The 18,252-nt window shown below is 59.8% G+C and overlaps 1 protein-coding gene across 3 annotated transcripts; it reads right to left on the reverse strand.

The window, feature by feature from the left end:
- Positions 1 to 4,195: 4,195 nt before the first annotated feature.
- On the reverse strand, positions 4,196 to 16,898 carry TMPRSS13 (transmembrane serine protease 13). Of its 3 annotated transcripts, none has more exons than XM_054222947.1 (16): positions 16,783 to 16,898; positions 16,059 to 16,148; positions 15,088 to 15,178; positions 14,477 to 14,590; positions 9,698 to 9,869; positions 9,251 to 9,352; positions 8,319 to 8,441; positions 8,111 to 8,240; positions 7,737 to 7,829; positions 7,605 to 7,648; positions 7,168 to 7,327; positions 6,909 to 7,081; positions 6,369 to 6,467; positions 5,952 to 6,094; positions 5,652 to 5,804; positions 4,196 to 5,520 (listed from the first exon to the last, which is right to left on the reverse strand). In XM_054222947.1, exons 1-16 carry the CDS (start codon positions 16,860 to 16,862, stop codon positions 5,506 to 5,508), a joined length of 1,782 nt encoding a protein of 593 aa, XP_054078922.1. In that variant the 5' UTR covers positions 16,863 to 16,898; the 3' UTR covers positions 4,196 to 5,505. The 3 variants fall into 3 exon arrangements, with proteins under 3 accessions (XP_054078922.1, XP_054078920.1, XP_054078921.1); XM_054222945.1 differs by having other exon boundaries at positions 7,168 to 7,516; XM_054222946.1 differs by lacking the exon at positions 14,477 to 14,590 and having other exon boundaries at positions 7,168 to 7,516.
- Between the last annotated feature and the right edge of the window lie 1,354 nt (positions 16,899 to 18,252).

Genomic DNA, 18,252 nt, shown 5'->3' on the forward strand with positions numbered 1-18,252 from the left:
ATAACTCAAATGCATCTTAGATAGAAATCAGACAATAATGGCACATAGTCCATTGTACATTCACTTCCCAGCTTCCAGTAACATATAAAAAGAAAATAAACCAGCACTGGCATTTCAAGGCAATTATTCAGAAGGGTCAAGAGATACAGCCCAACACAGAGGAGCTGGATAATGTCAAGTCTCTTTAATGCGTAGGGATAACACGATAAGGCTGTCAGTTGCCCTGCAGTGAGTGAGGTGCGGATCAAGCAGTTATAATCAAGTTTTGGGCTTCTCTGACCTTGCCCGTTCCTCGGCTGCTATTATCCACCGCACGCAGGAAAGTATTCTGATGCTGTGATCATGCCCCGGGGACTGCAGCGAGCGCAGGGGGTCTCTGCGGAGGCAGACACAGAGCCCCCACGCAGACAGCGGCCAGGACCCTGGCTGGCTGTGCTGCGTGCTCTCCTTCCTTTCACTCTTTATCTGCAAATTTGCAAGGCACTGCCCAAAGCAATAGAATCTAAGAAACTGGCAGCATAGATTTATTTTTTTTTTCTGTAGAAACCGAGGTAAAAGAGAGACCCGGCTGCGGAGGTAGGAAGGGAAGGGTCCTCCCGGGGAGGAAAAGCAGCTCCGGCCGCTGCTGCTGGTAAACGTCTGCCCCACAGAGCCGCTCTGCTGGAGAGAACCCAACCCAGCAACCGCTCCTGTTCTGGCGAAACTGGGCCAAACCTTTCGCTGGTGTAATGCGGGCTAGCAGCACAGAGGCCGGGCGGATGATGCCAATTTGTGCTAACGAAGGGGCTGGGCTGATCTCCTCACGCAACTGGAGTCAATAGGAGCGGTGCCAGCAGCTTCAACCAGGGCATGATTTCATCTCGGCCTGCGTCGTCTTACGCCCCAGCAGCCGTCTCCTCCCCGCGCTCCTGGCAGGGAGCAGGGGAAGGAGCCGTTTGCTCTCCAGAACTTTCCCCTCCAATCTTAAGGCCTTTCCCCTCTCTGTAACGCCCAGCTTGCAAACTGCCCCGTTGGTGGCAACGCAGCCCTCAGCCTGGTCAGGGGCACTTGAGAACCGAGCCGTGATAAAAATTGTGCGCGGCCATATGGCTGCGTTTATCCTAAAAACATCACCCAATGTTTCTTGTGCTCCGAGTTCCCCTGGGAGCGAAGGACAAAGCCGTGAAGCTGCCAAGGGCCGGGTTCACCAGGGTGGGTATCGCACAAGCTGAAGTTCAGCAGCTCCCCGCCAAGTAATGATGTTACCGGCCATGGAAGGGAACCAATCCAAAACCATGGGGAAAACATTTTTGTAGAGAAACATCATCTCTGAAACCATATAAACAATTCCGTTTGGGCACAGCAGAACAAAGAGCTATAAAAGGAGAGTTTGGGAAAAACACCACTAATGGGCGGTAATTCACACGGTGCCCGCCAGACTGTATTTTTGTAATTTGCATTCCCTGGAGAGGCACTGGCCTCTGATTTCCGAAGCACAGAGGAATATGGGAACAGCCCAGCCAGCTGCAGGGCCGCACTCGGCACCCCTTGGCTCGGAAGATGCTCCGGAGCAGGACGTGGCCGAACAAGCAGGGTGCCAGTGAGTACAGGGGAGCACCCACCGCGGCTGTGCTCCCCCAGGGGCAGCACGCAGCAGGACCTTCTCGCTCAAATTCTCCAGAAGCGGAGGCGAAGCCGTGTCCGAGGCGTCTGCTTCATCTGCACGGCCTTGCCTTTGGGCACGGCAGAGCACCAGAGACGTGGGCAGGCGGCTTCACAAGAAACTCATCGCTCCTAATCTGGCTGGGAAACGTCAGCCCTTGGGAAAACACAGCATACCTTTCTGTGGGCTGGGAGGAGAGACCACTGGACGTCAGGTTTAGCAGAAATAAATTAAATTTGTATTAGGGGCTGAAATTGTTTCTCTGCTTTGAGAGGCTATTTCAGAGAACAGAGGAGCAATAACCACTGAGGAGGTAAAATCCACAGCAGAGGAGCAGGTCCTCCCTGTGCTGAAACGGCACTGTTAGCAAGACCTTAGTGCCAGCAAGATCAGCTCTTATTAGGTTCCAATTTTTGTTTTGTTCTTTCTCAAAAGATCTGTTTCTCCAGCACGCCATGGCAGACAGCAATAAAATGTTACGAGCTGCTGCTCCGTGGTGCACACTGTGACTTTTATGAGCAGAAACCCCCAGATCCCAGAGAGCCTTTAGACAAACGCAAGCTGGGTCTGTAACTTAAGCCCCATTGAATTCACAATTTAATCAGACCAACATAAAATGGGGAAGTCACGCAGGGCCACCGCTCTTACCCCGTTCTCAACTGCTTTTGTTTGTCAAAACCACGTTACCTTCACCAGTGCACGTGCGGAGCGGTCAGCTGTAACACAGTCAGCAGAGACGCGGTGCCTCTGTGTGCCGGGGAGAAAGCGCCCCCGTTCCTCCCTGCTGTCCCTCCTGCGACCAGGGGCAGGGGGACACTCAGCCCCCAACACAGGGCACAGATCCTGCCTGGGCCACCCGCTGTGAGAGCCCGTATCCGTGGCACCAGCAGGAAAGCTGCCACCGTTCTGCTGCTGCGTCCAAGCAGGACGTGCAAACAGGTGACAGCGGCAGAGTGCCACCAAGGCATCGGAGCCCAGCGCGAGCCCCGTGGCTGGCAGCACCCAACACAGCACGCTGGCCAGGGCAGGAATGCCCGCTTCCCCGAGGCCAGAGCCCTGCCGCTCCGCAAAGCTGCAGAAAGGGGAGGCTGCATGTGAGGCACCAGCCTCCCCGCGTCACCCGCTCTCCAGAAGAGCCCTGCCTGCAGCGGGGCACCCCAGCACCCCACTGGGGAGGACACCTCGGGCTCGCCGGGGACGCGCTGGAGCCCCACGGCAGCAGCTGAGCAGCAGTGCCCCAGCTCGCACCCCCCGTCCGACCGCAGGGCTGCTGCGGCAGGTTTTGCTCCAGCCCTTTTCACGCTTCCATTTTTAGCCGCGGTTTGCAGTGTTATTCCTGCAGCACTAGCTGTGTCAGGGCCCAGCAAAGCTTCTGCCCTGGCTCAGTGTTTTCCCCACTGAGCAGCACCCCTGAGCCCGTACCCTGCCCAGCCAGCCCCCTCCCACCCCGGGGAAGACGAACCAGACTGGCCACGACCCCCTCCCAGCCTCAGGATTCACCCCAACTTCAGGCACAGCCTTAGGGCATCGTCTGCACCCCTGCACGGCCCTCCAGCTGAGCAGGATGGGGCTCAGTACCTACACTTCCCCGCACCCAGGGGCTCTGCTCACTCTCCCACTACCGCTGTCAATCCTGCAGCTTCCAGCAGGACATTGCCCTGTTCCAACGGGAGCCTCGACAGGCTGGGTTTTGCCCCACAGCTACAAACCCCCTCCCCAGCCGCAGGTTATTCCCTCCCCACCGCCGAGCTCACTGAGCAGCACAGACATTATACAGTGAAAATGGTCTCTCGGCCTCCACACCCCCCTTCACAAGAGGCTCGCACATGCTGTGGGAGGTTTCTGGGTTGCTTCTTTGAAAAGCTATTTGAGGTCAGGCTGACTCAGTGTTTCCCAAAAGGCAACAACCCTTATTGTCTCAGTGTGGGTCTAGAGCAGCCGCCAAGCACCGCCCTGCGCGCTGGGGCCTGATCCAGGTCCCGGGGACCGGCAGGTGCTTTCTGCACACGAAAAGCCAGACCAGATCTGCTATCCCAAAGTTCAAAGGCAAACCGCAGCTCCCTGCCTGCAGATAACCTTTTCCACAGCAGGCGACCCGTTCTGGGAACCCGGGGGATGCTCCCAGGAGGTGAGGAAGGGACGTGCCTGCAGCAGCCTACGCACCCCGACAATTTCTCGTCCTCACTTTGCATGCAGCTCTGCAGCTCCAGAGCCTGCGTGCGGTTGGAGACGGCACTCTCCAGCTTATGGGAAATGAGCCCTCCCAGTCCAGAAAGAGCCAGGTGGCCGTGCTGTAAGCCATACAGGTCAGAAACCAGGCTCCGTGCAAAGTCCCGTACTCACGCCATTTGGGGAGCTGATGTTCAGCGCTGAGCCCTCTGCTGGGGGTTTGCCCCCCCTCCACCCTACGCCACACCAACCTCCTTCCCAAGGCGGCAGGGGCAGGCTGGCCATCGCACTCCCGTGCCGGGAGGAGATGGGGCTGGAACGAGCAGGGACAGACTTGTGAGGCAGCTTCAGGCTATTTCAAAGACAGCGAGTGAGCTCCCCAAAGCACCAGTCCCTCCTTTAATGTTTCCAGCTGCAAGAAGATGGCTTACAAAGAAGCAGTACAAGCAACCTTTCCTCCTCCCAAGGCAAATGCAAGGCTAAATGCTCATTACTGCCATCTCTCTAACACGGGGCAATCGCACAGGCTGTGCAGCCTTCTCAGGAAAGCGTTTTATTCTGGTCCACAGCATTCACAGGCTGGATTTTGCTACGGCTCTCCCCTGGGCTCATGCCCATGGATTCCTACCCCCCAGGAGGCTTTACCCCCACACAGCTCCATCCCTACATCACTTCTACTGCCAAGCCCCCATAAGACTTAAACCTCCCCCTTTCTCTCAGTCGTGAGCAGTAACTCGGAGGGTGAAGGGCAGGGAGGGCTTTTGCTAAAAGCCACTTTATCACACGCGCCCACGCGAACGGCGTCAGCCAGAGAGCAGCTCGGGAGCGGGTGTGCACTGGGGTGCTGAGCAGGTCGGGGAGCAGGGACCGGCCACACGCAGTCCTGGGAGCGGGCACGTGCTCAGACCACGTCCACAGCATGGAAAAATAAACAAACGGGGATTTCTCTGTCGGGGAGGAACAGCATTTAAAAGGCGCTTCATAAACCTATCTACAAACATGAGAGCGGCTACTGCTCCTCCTAGAGGGTGGTGGAACTGCACCTCGAGGCTCCGCTTCGCTCAGCTCTCCCTAGAGAAAAGAGGGAGGATGGCCTGGCTGGGACAGCGTGGCACACAGCTGCACGGTGCCGGATGAGTCCCATCCCACACCCCAGGTAACAAACCTGCGACCCCGCAGCACCCTGCAAAGGAGAGCTCTCCCTCGCCATGGGCACCCCATGGCTTTCCTGCTCCTCGCTGCCATCTGCAACCTCCACCAGATCAACAGGCAGCGCTCGCAGCCCGGCGCCTGCTGAGTGTGCCGCAGTCCTGCCAGGAAGCACTCACAACACCCCTGGTCCGGACACGTCTATTTACACGAGGAGAAGCACAGACACAGGGCGAGGAGGGTCTGCCAGCCGGCACGGCCAGCCGCCAGCACAGGCTGCTGCCCCCTGCGTGCTGCCGGGCCGGGGCTGGCTGGGTCCTGTCCCCAGCTGCCACCAGGCCACCTCCCTGGCGCTGGGTGAGGGCAGAGTCACTTTGCAGACACTGTTTTTTCAGAAGTCGGGGACAGCGATGTGCCCCTGGCTGCGCGGACAGTCCAGAGATAGGTGGGGGGATCTCCTGGTAGCATCGTGCCCTGGCGGCCACCAAGGGCAGGAGCCCGTGCCAGCCGCAGAGGCACAGTCCGGGCAAGTCTCCATCCCGGTCTTAGTCGTTCTCACTCTGCAAGGAGAGAGGGGAGAGCAAGGGTGAGGTGACACGGCTTGGGCTGGGGGGATACAGCCCGTCTCAGTGCACCCGAGGCCACCTGATAAGTCTCCCTGCCCGAGCACAGCCCTGCCGTGCCACCTCACCTCCATTTTGCTGTATATCCAGCTGAGGAGCTTTGTCACACGTGTGTAAACACCAGGCTTGTTCTTCTGGCCACATCCTGTACCCCAGCTCGTCACCCCAGCCACATACCAGCGGCCGTTGTCCTCGCAGACCAGGGGCCCTCCACTGTCACCCTGGCAGAGAGGGGCAGAGCGGTGAGGAGAGGAACAGGAGATGCCCCTCTGCCGGTACCTAGCCAGGGGACACCGGCATGCAGGAAAAGCGGGCAGCCCCGCTGGTCCCATACGACCTTGCTGGTGGGACCGTGTGCCCCGGCTCACCTGGCACGCATCCTTCCCTCCCTGCAGGTACCCAGCGCACATCATCCGTGGGGTCAGGTAGCCCTCGTACACCTTGTCGCTATTGCAGATCTTGTAGTCGATGAGCTTCACCTCGGCCTCCCGCAGCTTTGGGGAGGTGTTATCTGCAAGGCAAGAGGAGCCGTGGGGCAGGGTGGGCTTCATCCCCCTGCCGCCCCCCAAACCCTCCGCAGCACCAGGCGTTTCTGCGGCACTGAGGGAGGAGGATGGTGTTTCTTGCAGAGCCGTACAGCCGTGAGGGCAACCGCTGCCAGTCACCCCTGCGGGAATGGCCCTCAAATGCTGCAGCAGAGCCACTTTCGCTCCTTGTGTGCTGGGCTCGCAGGTCAGGCTGCAGCGCACAGGAGCTGCCCATGGAGAGACAGCGTCCTCCCTCACCTTCGTTCTCCCTGGTCTTCCCAAAGCCGGTGATGAAGCAGGACCTGCCGGTCTGGAATCGCTGGCCGTACATGGGGAGGCAGGCTGGGCGAACCTGAGCTGGAGGGAGACACGATGAAAACCAGGCGAGAAGAGAGGGATGAGTCACCCAGGAGCAAAATAGCCACTGAAGTCACCAGCCCTGTGGCTAGGGAGGAGCATGGTGTGCAGGAAACGCTCCCCTCTGTGCCCACCTGGGCAGGGTCCCTGCCGGCCCCTCGCCACACTGCCCATGTGGGGCACAGCGAGCGGCACGATGCCGGCTGCACAGCGCAGCCCATGGCTATGTGCCGGGCCCTGCCAGGGGAGGACAGACCAGTTCCCAACCACAGGACAAGCATGCAAAATGGTGTGGCCACAGCTGAATAGGGTGCCCCAGCTGGCAGCAGCCCCAGGGATGGCTCCGAGGGGACCCGAGATGCCTCTCGCTCCTGCCCGTCCCCAGGCTCTCTCTGTCCCCCCCAAACACCAGCCCCAGCCCTGCAAGCTGAGAGGTCTCACCTGAGAGCGTCAGGGGCCTTGAGAGCTTCATGAGAGCGATGTCGTAGTCATCGTGGTCATCGCTGTAGTTGGAGTTGATGATGACCTGGGAGACGGGGATGCCCTCTGTGTGCTGCTTCAGGTCCGAGACCCCGCCGTACACCTTCCAGTCGTCGAGGATCTTCATGCTGTTCCTGGGCAAGGGACAGATGGGGGTAGCAAGGAGTGAGACGTGGGGCTGGGCTGAGCCGGTGCCCCCGGGCTGGGCAGCAGCACTCACATGAAGAAGCAGTGGGCTGCGGTGAGGACCCACTGCGCGTCGATGATGGTGCCGCCGCAGATGTGGATCGGCCCATACTGCACACTGACTTGCCAGGGCCATTTGCTCACAGAGGTTTCCTTTCCCCCGATGATCCGGCCAGAAATCCTCTGCCCACAGGCTGGAGGGGGAGAGCAGGGCTGAGAGAGGGGCTCTGAGAGCAGGCAACATGGAGGGGGACGCGCAAATACATCCCCACCACCCGCGGTGCTCGGTAGTTCACAGGGGCCAGTGGAGATCATGAGAAAGCAGTCTTCGTAGTTTTCTATCACCCAGAAAGTTTGCTGGAAAACACCCTGTTTGCCCAACCCTGTGCAAAGAAAGGAGGAAAGCGCTCCCAAGAACGTGTTTGGCCTCGGCCGCCCTTGGCCAGGTACCCTGTCAGCCAGCCCCCTTACTTGTGCATCGGAGGGAGACGTACTTTCCCGTGAGGCACTGGGAGCTGTGGGAGAGAAGAGGGAGAAGCAGCCTCAGCCCCAGCCCCGCAGCACTAGGGCAGGGCAGGGTCAGGAGGAGACGCTGCCTGGTACCTGTTGAGGCTCTGCTGGATGGTCTCTCGCTCGTCGGTCACGGTGAGGCTCTTGCCGGTGAGGCGCAGGGGGACGTATTCAGTCTGCGATGCACTGGGAGGGGAGGGGAGAGAGGCAGTGAGGATCCCCCCTGGCTGGGCACTGACTGCCTCGTCCCTGCCTTTTAGAAGCAGCTCTACACACTAAACCCCGGGGGGGGACAGAAAAACGCCCAGAGCAGTGCTGGACACACAGCCTTCCAGCACAAAAACACAATGCTGGGGGAAAGAGACAGCGGAACGTGCACCCGGCCAGGGCAGGAGGGCCAGAGCAATGCCCAGGGGGCTGACAGGGCCCCAGTGCCCAAGCAGGATGACTTATCCTTGGGGAATTACTTCTGAAATCCCAGCTGCCGGCAGGTCTTTCTGGAGAAGGAGTCGTCCCAGGCGCTGCTGCACACCGGCAGCCACTGGCTCTCAGCGCTGGAGTAGATGTGGAGCAAGGACTCGTCGGACGTGAAGCGCACTGCGGGGATGGAGCCGGCGGGTCAGTGGTACCCACGGGCTGCCCTCGCTCCCGCCCCCCCGGCTCCCGGTGCCTCACCGCAGCCCAGCTCGTCGCTCCTCTGGGAGCAGTCGACGATGCCGTCGCAGCGCACGGGGCTGTCCTTGCAGCTCTCGGCAGGCTCCTTGTACACAATGCCGGTCTGTGACCGCCAGAACATAACTGGAAGCAAGCGCAGGCTGTGGTGAGGCCGTTGGCAGGGAGGGACTCGCTGTGGGTGAGGGTGCTGTGACCCACCCGGCTGGGAGGCTGGAGGAGGTCTGCCACGCAGAAGGGCACTCCCAAACACCGAGCTTGGGTGCAGGGCTGCCATTTGAGCCAAGGCTGAAGAGCTGCCGGACGCGGGGCTGAAGGAGGACTGCCCTGAGCCTGCCTGCCCTGAGGACTGCCCTGAGGACTCCCCCCGTGCCAGCCCAGCAGCACCCAGCTCAGCTGCTGCGAGCCTCCCGCTTAGCCCACTTCTGGCTTGCCCCTGCAGAAAGATGCTGCCAGCCTGCCCGATGCTTCAAGCCCACCAGTTACAGCAGCTGGAGAACCCCCAGCCAGATGCCGCGAGGATTAAAGGGATTCCCCCTGTGTCTGTGCCTGCTCCACCTACGCACCGCGCTTCGTTTGACGGGTGCTGCCCGCCACCCCTGCGCTCGGGGAGGGCGAGGGTGGGCGCTGCTGGGGATGCTCCGCTGCCGCCAGCCCAGGAGGAGGAAAGCGCGGTGCAGCCCCCCAGCCCCGCTCGGGACGGCAGGGAGCCCCGGCAGCGGCTCCCCGTTCCCCGGCGATCCTGCTCCTGCGCCTCCAGCAGATGTCAGGAACACGCAGGAAATGGGAAGAGCACGTCCCTGCCTGCCACGTCCCGGCCCGGGGGTTTCCCTGCGGCACTTCCCAGCCTCGGTGACCCCCCAAGCCTCTGCTGACCCCCAGCCCCTCCGAGGTCTCCCTCCCCCCAGGGAGCGCCAAGCTGGGACCCCACTCACACAGCAGGATGAGGGCGATGAGCAGCACGATGAGGACGGAGACGCAGAAGATGAGCGCAAGCCGTCGCTGGCTCATGCAGGGAGCTCTGAACATGGAGGATCCTGGCAGCAGGGCAGAGGCAGGGTCAGGGGGAGCACCGCCTTCCCGGGGTGCCCGGACCCTGCTGCCCACCAGGTCATAGCAGCAGCTCCCCAGAGGACCCACGAGATGTGGGGGAGCAGAGCCACGCACACCCCGCACCTCCCCATGGCATCCCCCCATCCTGCCATGGTCGCTGTCCTCCCCCTTGCCTCTGGCACCCCTCACGTCCCCAGGGAAACACCAGCCTGTGCGTGAGCCCAGCAGTAGACACAGGCACCCATTCCTTGCCTCCCTCCATCCCTCCCCACCCTAGGTAGGACTGGGGCCAGGGCGGCCAGAGACCGCCCTCGGCACCATCCTCTTACGTGTGCTCTCACAGGTCGTGCAGGAGGCCGGGGCTGCACTGGACTCGGGGCTGTAGGGCTTGAAGCTAATGCCAAGGACGCTTTCCGGAGGCTGTGGAGGTCGGGCACCAAAGATGCTGCTGACTATGGAGGCATGGAGGCTGGGAGCGACACTGCTGGGCGATGCCGTGGTCTGCGAGCAGAGGATCATTAGTGGTAACGACCATTGCCCACCAGAGAGACCCCACAGCTGCCGCCCCTGTCACCAAGGCAGCCATGAAGGCAGAGGTGACGTGGAGCTGAGCTCCCCAGCATGGCACGGAGCTTCCCAGCATGGCCAGTGATTGCCATTGGTGGCTATTCCTCCACAGCACCATGAACCGCATGGAGAGTTCATTCAGTGCCTCTCTCTGTACCATGAAGCTCAAGCCGTACCCCATCTGGGACGGCTGAAAATCTCTTTGTCGCAGAGCTTTTCCCCTTTGGTTGGCTGCTGGCCAAATTTCCCCAACCGATCGCTTTGATCAGAGCAATCAGCTGGGTATTTGGCATCGGGTCAGTCACGCTGTGGCCCAGTTCCACGGGGCTATTGCCCCAATTTATGCATCTATCCTTAATTAGACATTTGAAAAATACAGTGCAATTTCCAGCTGTTATTTAGTAATACTTAATAATCAGTGTTTTCCAAGCCTTGAAACATCCTGCACCCTGGAATGCTGTTCTGCAGTTGTGTCACTCCTAATCCATGAATTTGCAAAAGAATAAGTATTTGTTTCCTTTCCTCAAGATACACTCTTCCAAGCGCCCCACCAGCTTCAGAAGTGAGAGCCTCTCATCTTCCTTCAGAGGGGACCTGTGTACAAGGCCCACAATAAATGCTGTTTCCTCTGCCATTTGCAAAATCCCAGCTACGCCTCTGGCAACAAGGAATGGCTGCGTGCCTTACAGAAACTGCAAGGGCATCGCCAGCCAGCACACGGCAAGTCGCCTCCTTCCAGCTGGATTTTCTCTACCCTGGTGTTTCCTGCCGGGAATGGAGGACCCTAATGAGCACGTCGGGAGGTGGATCACGCTGTGTAAATATGGCTGTGCCCTTTCTTGCAATGCGGTGGTGTAACTTCCTGGGTATTATTCCTGTGAGTCACAATCCCTGGCGTGGCCACGCGTGCTCCCCGTGCGGGGTCTGCGCCAGCCCCAGCTGAACATCGGGGGACGCACACCGCCTTTCCCACCGTGCCTTAGTAACTGCTCGCAGCCCAAGTTCATCAGCCGCAGAGCCGGCCGGCACAGCACGCCGGGCTCCCGGGGAGGCTGCCTGGCCACCCGCCCTGGCCAGCAGCGGGGTGCGCAGGGCCACCCCCCGGCACAGACCTCCTCCCGCCGCCCGCGGGGACCTTGGCACAGGCACCGCTAACGTCTCCCGGCCATCGAAAGCCACTTCCCCGGGCTGCTGCGTGCATGGGGAGGAGCAGAGGCAGTTCTGTTGTACCGCATCACCCACCCCTTCCCCGCCACACGGCCAGAACAAGCCTGAATTCGCTCAGCCTGCAGCCAAAGGCCAGTTTTTCCTCCGCCTGAACTTCACAGCAGCCGTGGGCACAAGCCCAGGGCAGCCGGGCTGCAGATCTGGCTTCTCTCCAGCTCTCCTAGAGGTGCCGGGGAGCCCCTCGCTGCGCTCTGCGGGCTGGGCTACCACAGCAGCGTCCTCCCCTAAGGAGTCTGAGCAGTCACACCAATGGGATTCAAGTTCCCGCAGCAGGTATTGCACACCCGCACCCTGAAACACCCCCAGGGATCCTCAGTTGTTAGAAAGTGCACACAACCAGCAAGGGAGCCAGAGCTGCTGCGGGTCCCGCACGGCTGCTTTGCAGAGACAAAGTCACAAGCAGACGCCAGGAACCCTTCCTAGGAAAAGAATTTCTCCTGTCTAGGTGTAAATGAGGTTTTCGTAAATACCCAGGCAGTATCACTGAAGTGGGCATTTGTATGCTGTCTCCACGTCTGATATTTCACGTGCCTCACCCTGCAGCGAGCGTAACCCTCCGGTTATCAGAGCAGCAGAATTACAGCGCTGTTAAAGACAAGCCTCTCCATTGTACTAGGGAACACAGCTCAACTCGACCAGTAAGCCAGCGATGCTGGATACGAAAGCACTTCTACTCCAGTGCACAAACGTTTCAAATTAACACGTGAGTTCACTATAGGTTAAGTTGCTCCTATTATTCCTTAGCAGGAAACACATGCCCTTTCTTACACTCCGGCGAAATATTAGCTACTTATTTCCTTAAAAGTCTAAGGTCCAAGTATTTTTCTTTCTTAGTTCCATCACAGAAGCTAACAATTTTTATGAGGGGCTCCCAGTAACCAGCATAACTGATTGCTGTTGTACAGCCACTGGAGCAGAGAACAAACAGCAGCAGCTCCACAAAGACATTTCTGTTAAGGAGCATGCGTTACCCTGGTGAGCGAGCTGCACCTTCTGCCCACAAAACCTTTACTCATCCTTTGCTGGCTTTTGAGTAAAGTCAGACCCAGAGCCATGCCTATCTCACATGCGTGGCTGCGGTTTGAGCCCTTTTTCTGACGTCCTCTCTGCAAAGGTTCCAGCAGCCGCAAGAGCAAAGCGCTGCTGTGGGCTGGCACCGGAGCGCCCGGCGTGGGGAGGGCGAGCGCAGCCAGCTCCTTTCCCTGCCAGGTCGGACCCTCGCAACCAGGGCAGGCGGGATGCTGGGGGTGAGCGCAGGGACCACCGGCCAGCTCTGCTTGCCTCCCGCCCAGCCCAGGCTGCCGGGGCACCAGCAGGCAATGCCCGTCTGCAGCGGGAGCCCTCTGCTGAACTTGTCCTGAGCAAAAACGCCACCTCAGTCCACTCTCCCTCTTCTCCCAGGCTTTGAGCAAAGCTGGGAAGAGCGGCGCCAGAGACACCCATGCCTTTTGCACCCGGAGCTGCCATTTGCACTGACCTCCAGCTCGAGTCCCAGCGGCAGAGGGCGATCAGCAGGGGGAAGGTGGTCCAGGCTGGGTTCTAGGCTCGGGATCCACACGTGATGGGGAGGGAAGGCAGGGAAACCAGCCAGCAGTCACCCACAGTTTCGGAGTGGGAGGGAGAGCGGAAGAAGCCAGGCAACACCTGGGGTGTTGCAACTGGACCTGGGGCCCAGCCGCGTCTCGGAGCAGCAGAAGGGCACAGCAGCTACCCAAAATTGGGAGCATCAAGAGGCAAGAGACGTAGCCTGGCTTAAATAAGCTGGAAGGAGCTGCCTAAAGAGGTGACCATCTTTCCCAGCTGAGCTAGGCAGCCCACCCCTCACAGCCAAGCAAGGAACCACGTGGTTGTGGAGCGCTGATTGTCCACGGCGGACTAGCTCAGCAAGCTAGTATCGATGAATGACAACAGCGACATGGTCCTCACACTCACCTGCAACAAAACCTGCCTAAATATCTGAAAGCCCCTGTTCCCTCCTGGTGACACCCAACCCGCAGCTGAGCGGTGCCTCGGCGGTGCCTCCCCGGGAGGGGCAGACCCCCAGCCCTGGGGACGAGCTGCAGGACGATGCTGCCGAGACCCAGATGCCGTAAAGGGCAACGCACGGGGAAGTGATATCCCAAAGCACACAAGGGCCATTTTGCAAGCACAGGTGACAAGCCACGTCGATTGAGTCAGCCCCATCTGGCCAGGGACAGGTTGCCCTATGCCAGCGTGAGCAGCCCTTCAGGCAGGGATCAGAAACTGTTCCAGGGGGTGAGTAATCGCTGCTCACCCCATTCCATGGATGGGCAAACCAAGGCACAGAAAGATGAAGCGACTCTCCTGCAGTTGCAGAGCCGAGGGTGGCACCTGGGACTCCTAATGGCCCATTTAATCCAAGCGACAAGGCCGACGTGGCCCAGTGGGGATGCCCGATATTGGGTAATTGTCTCCATACGTGGGCATCCCAATTCCTGCCACTGTCTCACCAAGACATGGTGTCACTGCCCACTTTCAGGGCTACCCAGGACCAGGGTGACACCGCAAAGCCGGGGACAGGCTGTCCTCCCTCGGGACGCAGCCAGGACCTGGCACAGGCCCACTCTGTCCGTGCTCCTGGCTGCCTCCGAATCGCCAAGGGGCAGGAAGAGGGTGGCTTTAACAGCTGGTCCTGCCTCCCCTCGAGCCCCATCCAGCCCGTCACTGCTGGCTTTGCACGTCCCGGACGTCGCTGGCACAGCCGGCAGCGTTCGGCGTGGTAATTACCTGCTGCCTCGCCCGGGCGGGCTGAGCCCGGTGCCCAGCCGGGGATGGATGTTTTCCTCATGACAGGATGCTCAGCAAGGCCCCACAGGTGAGACCGAGCAGTCCCCGGTCCACCCAGGCCAGAAAGCGCACGGGGAAAACTGCCAGGAGAGCGGTTGAGGGAGGGCAGCGGGGGCCAGGGCCAGCGGCGTGCTGCTGCTGCTACCGGCGTGCAGCCCCATGGGAGCCAGCTCCCACCAGCGGCACCAGCCCACCCCACCACCCAGTCTCCCTGGTTCCAGCATGGAAAAGCAACGGTGCTGGGGTCCCTGACACCTCACAGGGCTGAAACTGGGGATGCTGGCAGCCGTCCTCCTCCCTCCACGTGCCGAGGGGGTGCCGGAGGCAGCAGCCCCACAGGCAGCTCGCCCCAGGTCCTTCTCCCTGCAGGCAGCAACAGGCAACGCCCCAGAGAGCAGAAACTGGGCCCTCCACCAAACCCCGAGGAGAGCGGGTCCCTACGGCCACAGAGCGACCCCTGGTACCCTGAGCCGGGCCGGAGCTGGGGGAGCTGCCCCGCGCCTTACCGGAGAGGTTTTCCCGTCCATCGGCCGCTGCAGGGCTGGGCTGGGATCACAGCTCCGGCACAGCCATCCTTCACGGCGCAGAGCGAGGTCGGGTCCGCGGGGACGGGGCAGAATCTGTTTGGCGAGCGGCTCGTACGTCAGTGCCAGCGCCGGGCGCGGAGGGAAACCAGTCCAACCTGCCGCCCAGCTCCACCGCTGCCTGTTTCCCAACTGCTCCAGGCACAGCATGCAAAATACCTGCTGCCGGTCGCCCCGGCCAGGCACTGAGGAACACCGGGCAGGTACAGCACAACCCTTGGCTACAGCCAAGGGTCCAGGAGTCAGATAGGAGGTGAGGTCTGGCTCCAGAGGAGAGCATCATCCCAGGCACTGGGGGCTCCTCACCGCTCCCCTGGCTCGCTGCCTGCCCAAGGGCCCCCTTCTCCACCATATGCCCACCACGCACTCACACACACCTCTCCTGCCCCGGCCAAGGGCTGCGAGCATCAGCTGAAGATGGGAGAAAAGGCGATGCGCAACCACATCCAGCCCCAGCAAAAACCCTCTCGTGCTCCTCAGGTGACCGAGAAGTCCAGAATGCCCCATTCCAAGGGAAATGAAACACCATTTACCTTAAGTTTCTCCAGAAGCTCTTTCATTCCTTTACTCATGGAGCAATGCCTTCGCATTGTGCAAGGAGAAAGCAGCTGTCTCCCGCTTCCTCTGTGGGCACGAGCAAGGAGATGCTTTGCTTAACCCAGAACTCACATTTGGGAGAAACAGGTAAAAATATTCAGAATAAAAGGAAAAAGGCCTAGCTCCATTGTGTGCTTTCTGATGTCCAGACCCCTGGCCCCATGACCCTCGGTGCCACACGCCCCACTCGCCCCAGCCCCTGCACTCCTCGCTGGCTAGGGTTCTATTTTCCAGGCACATTTCTCCCGGCATTATTCATAGCATAAGTCCCTTATTCATCCGGCTCCCCACCCACACCGGCTCATCGGAAGGGCAGGAGACAAGCAGGGCCATCCAAGCTTGGATGAAACCTGCTGCAAAGCCCCCTTGATTTCAAGGCCGAAAAGCCCAGGATGGATCCCGCTGTCCCCTCCACCCTTCCCTGGGGCTCCCCATCCCATCCCTTCCCAGAAGGGTCAATTCCTGCCCTTCTCCCGTGCACAGCCTGGGAACAAACCCAGGCGGCGGCTAGGGAGGGGGATCAGGGAGCTCAGATGAGAAGACCAACACCTGAGTCCATCCTGATCTTGGTGTTTCCTCCTATTTTCTTCTTGCAAGGTCATTACCGAGCCCTTTGCCTGCCAAGGTCCAGCACCTGCGCTTCAGCACACAGGGCAAACGCTTCCCCGGTGGTGGCCACGAGCCAGGCCACCTGCTCTGGGGCTTTCCCTGCTTCCAGGGTGGTTTCTGAGCCAGCCCTGGCTCTACAGCACACTCCTCTTCTGTTTTCACACCCAAGACTGACAGCGTTTTGTTTGCTGCTTGCAGCTGCCCCGTTCCGCCGGGGGCTCTGCCCCGCCGGGGTGCAGGGCTGGGGGAGCAGCGAGCTGGGTGCCCGGACAGCCCTGAGCTGGCCTCGTGCACGTACCTGCGCGAGAAGCCACCGCCTCTTCTGAAGGGGGATCTTCTGAAAGCAGCTCCAGGTGGCAGCTCCAGGAATGATTGTTTGCTGATGTTTCTAGAAAGCCACCAACAGAAAGCAAGTTACAGAGAACTGTGTGTCTGGGCTTGACCCCGGCAACCTGATGTTAAATGTCAAGCGTTCGCAACACCTCCCGGGTGAAATCCTCACACTTTCTTGCTGGTAACTGCTCCCGTGAGCCCTCCTGCACCCTCCTGCCCTCCCAGCTAGCAAACTGAGGTGCTAATAACACACACAGCCGGAGCCAGCACTGCCAGCCCCAGGGAGCCCGGCAGCTCCTCCGCTCTCTGCTCCGACCTACGGGCATGAGGGAACTGGGGAGGGAAGAGGATAACACAGAGGAAAGACCTGATGTAAGGTTCTGACTCGGGTAATTTCCAGGTTATTAAAAACATGGCTATTCCTATTCGAACAGTCACTTATTTTTCAGATTAAAAGGAAAAACTTGACAGCATTCTCGGCACGCTGCCGCACTGTCCCGGCATCAGCTCCTCGCGTGGCAGCTGGCAGTGGCCACATCCCTGCGGCAGCTCGTGTACCAGCGCGAGCATCGTGGGGCGCTTGCCCTGCTCACGATCTGAGCATTCAGCAGAACTGTCATTTCTCCTCAGCCTGCCTCATTTTCCCCTAAATTGCCAGCCATTTCTCCCCAGCCTCTGAACCGCCTTACCCGCAGGACCAGCCCCGCGGTGTCTTTTCCAGAAGGCTCCCTCCTTCCTCATTTTTGGTCCCGTTGCTTTTGATTTTCATTCTTTTACCTGAAATGTGAGTTGTGGCTTTGTGTGGGATGAGGTTGTGCTTCATCTCAGGACTCCCAAATTCAGTGGATGCCCAGATCTGACTCACGAGCTGAGAGCAGAGTGACAGGACATCAACGGGTCTCGCAGACGGGGGAATAAAGCCAAGCTGGGGTGAAGCCAGGGAAGGGATGTGCTGCAGAAGCCGTGCCTATGGCTGCCCTCAGCAGAGGGAGAGCCTCTCCCGCTGCCGGGCACTCAACACCACCACCCCATGCCCCTGTCTCCCCCATGGCCCCAGAGGAGCGGAGACAAAGCCTGCGTGTCCCTGGGTGCCACGCGAGCCAGGCGTGCCACCATGCCATCCCTGAGGTCCTGCTGCCCACCAGGCACCAGGGGACAGCTTGGTGGCACCGCTGGACCCACCCTGCGGATGACAAATGTGCTGGTGCTCTGGCAAGTCTGCCGGTTCGTGGAAGCCTGTGGGCTTTAGCAGGAAGGATGAGTCAGGGGAAAAAGCAGAAATCTCCTACTTTGGGCGCTTAAGATGGCTCTTTGAGGAGCCATTCTGCTGCGGCAAGGGGACCCGAGGTCCTGCCCCTCTATGCCCACCGAGCCAGGGACTGCTCTGAAGCTGAGGCTGTCCAGAGCACTCTCAGTTTCTCTTGCTCTTTTTATCACTGTCCTTCCCGCTAATTCCCCAGGGGGAAATTCCTCTTCTCAAGATGAAGCACTCTTCATCACATGAGGGCCCCTGGGTTTGCACAGGCCCCAGGAAAGCCCTCAAGCAAGCTCCGTTGTAATGTAGCCTGCCAGAGGGCAAAGCAGAGGACTTGCAGCCCGCTCGGTGGCAATTCAGGTCCTAGCACCTGCGGTCAGCATCACCAGGGCATCGCCCTGGGGCCAGAGCTGCCAGAGCCCCGGGGACAGCTTACAGCCCCCTCCGCCGCACACGACTTCAGAGCTTGAGACACCACCCGGCTTTAGCCGCTGGCAGGACAGGGCACTGGCCCGAGGGGACACTGCCAGGCATGTGCCATGCTCAGTTAAGTCCCTGAGATGGGCCATCCTCGGTGCTAACGCTCAGCCCCTGTGCCGTGCTTTTCACATCTCATTTAATAATGAAACAGCGATGGCAGACACATGATGGACTCCTATTTTCCCTTTCTCAGCAGTGTACCGCTTTGTTCAGAAAAGCCCGCAGAGCTCTTCCTTTCAGGCTGCCTGTAGGAAATGCCCAGGCTGGGCTGAGAGATTAGCTGTGGGTGAGTGGGTGGGCAGTAAAGAAAAGTGGAAGTCACGACGCTGCTACTTTCCTCCTGCTGCGCTAACGCCTCCGAGACGTCACTGAGCCAGCCCCCAGGGGAAAAACAAGCGATCAGCAGCCTGCCAGAGCAGAGCTC

This window comes from Rissa tridactyla, chromosome 17 (assembly GCF_028500815.1).
Source record: "Rissa tridactyla isolate bRisTri1 chromosome 17, bRisTri1.patW.cur.20221130, whole genome shotgun sequence".
NCBI classification, from domain to species: Eukaryota; Metazoa; Chordata; class Aves; order Charadriiformes; family Laridae; genus Rissa; species Rissa tridactyla.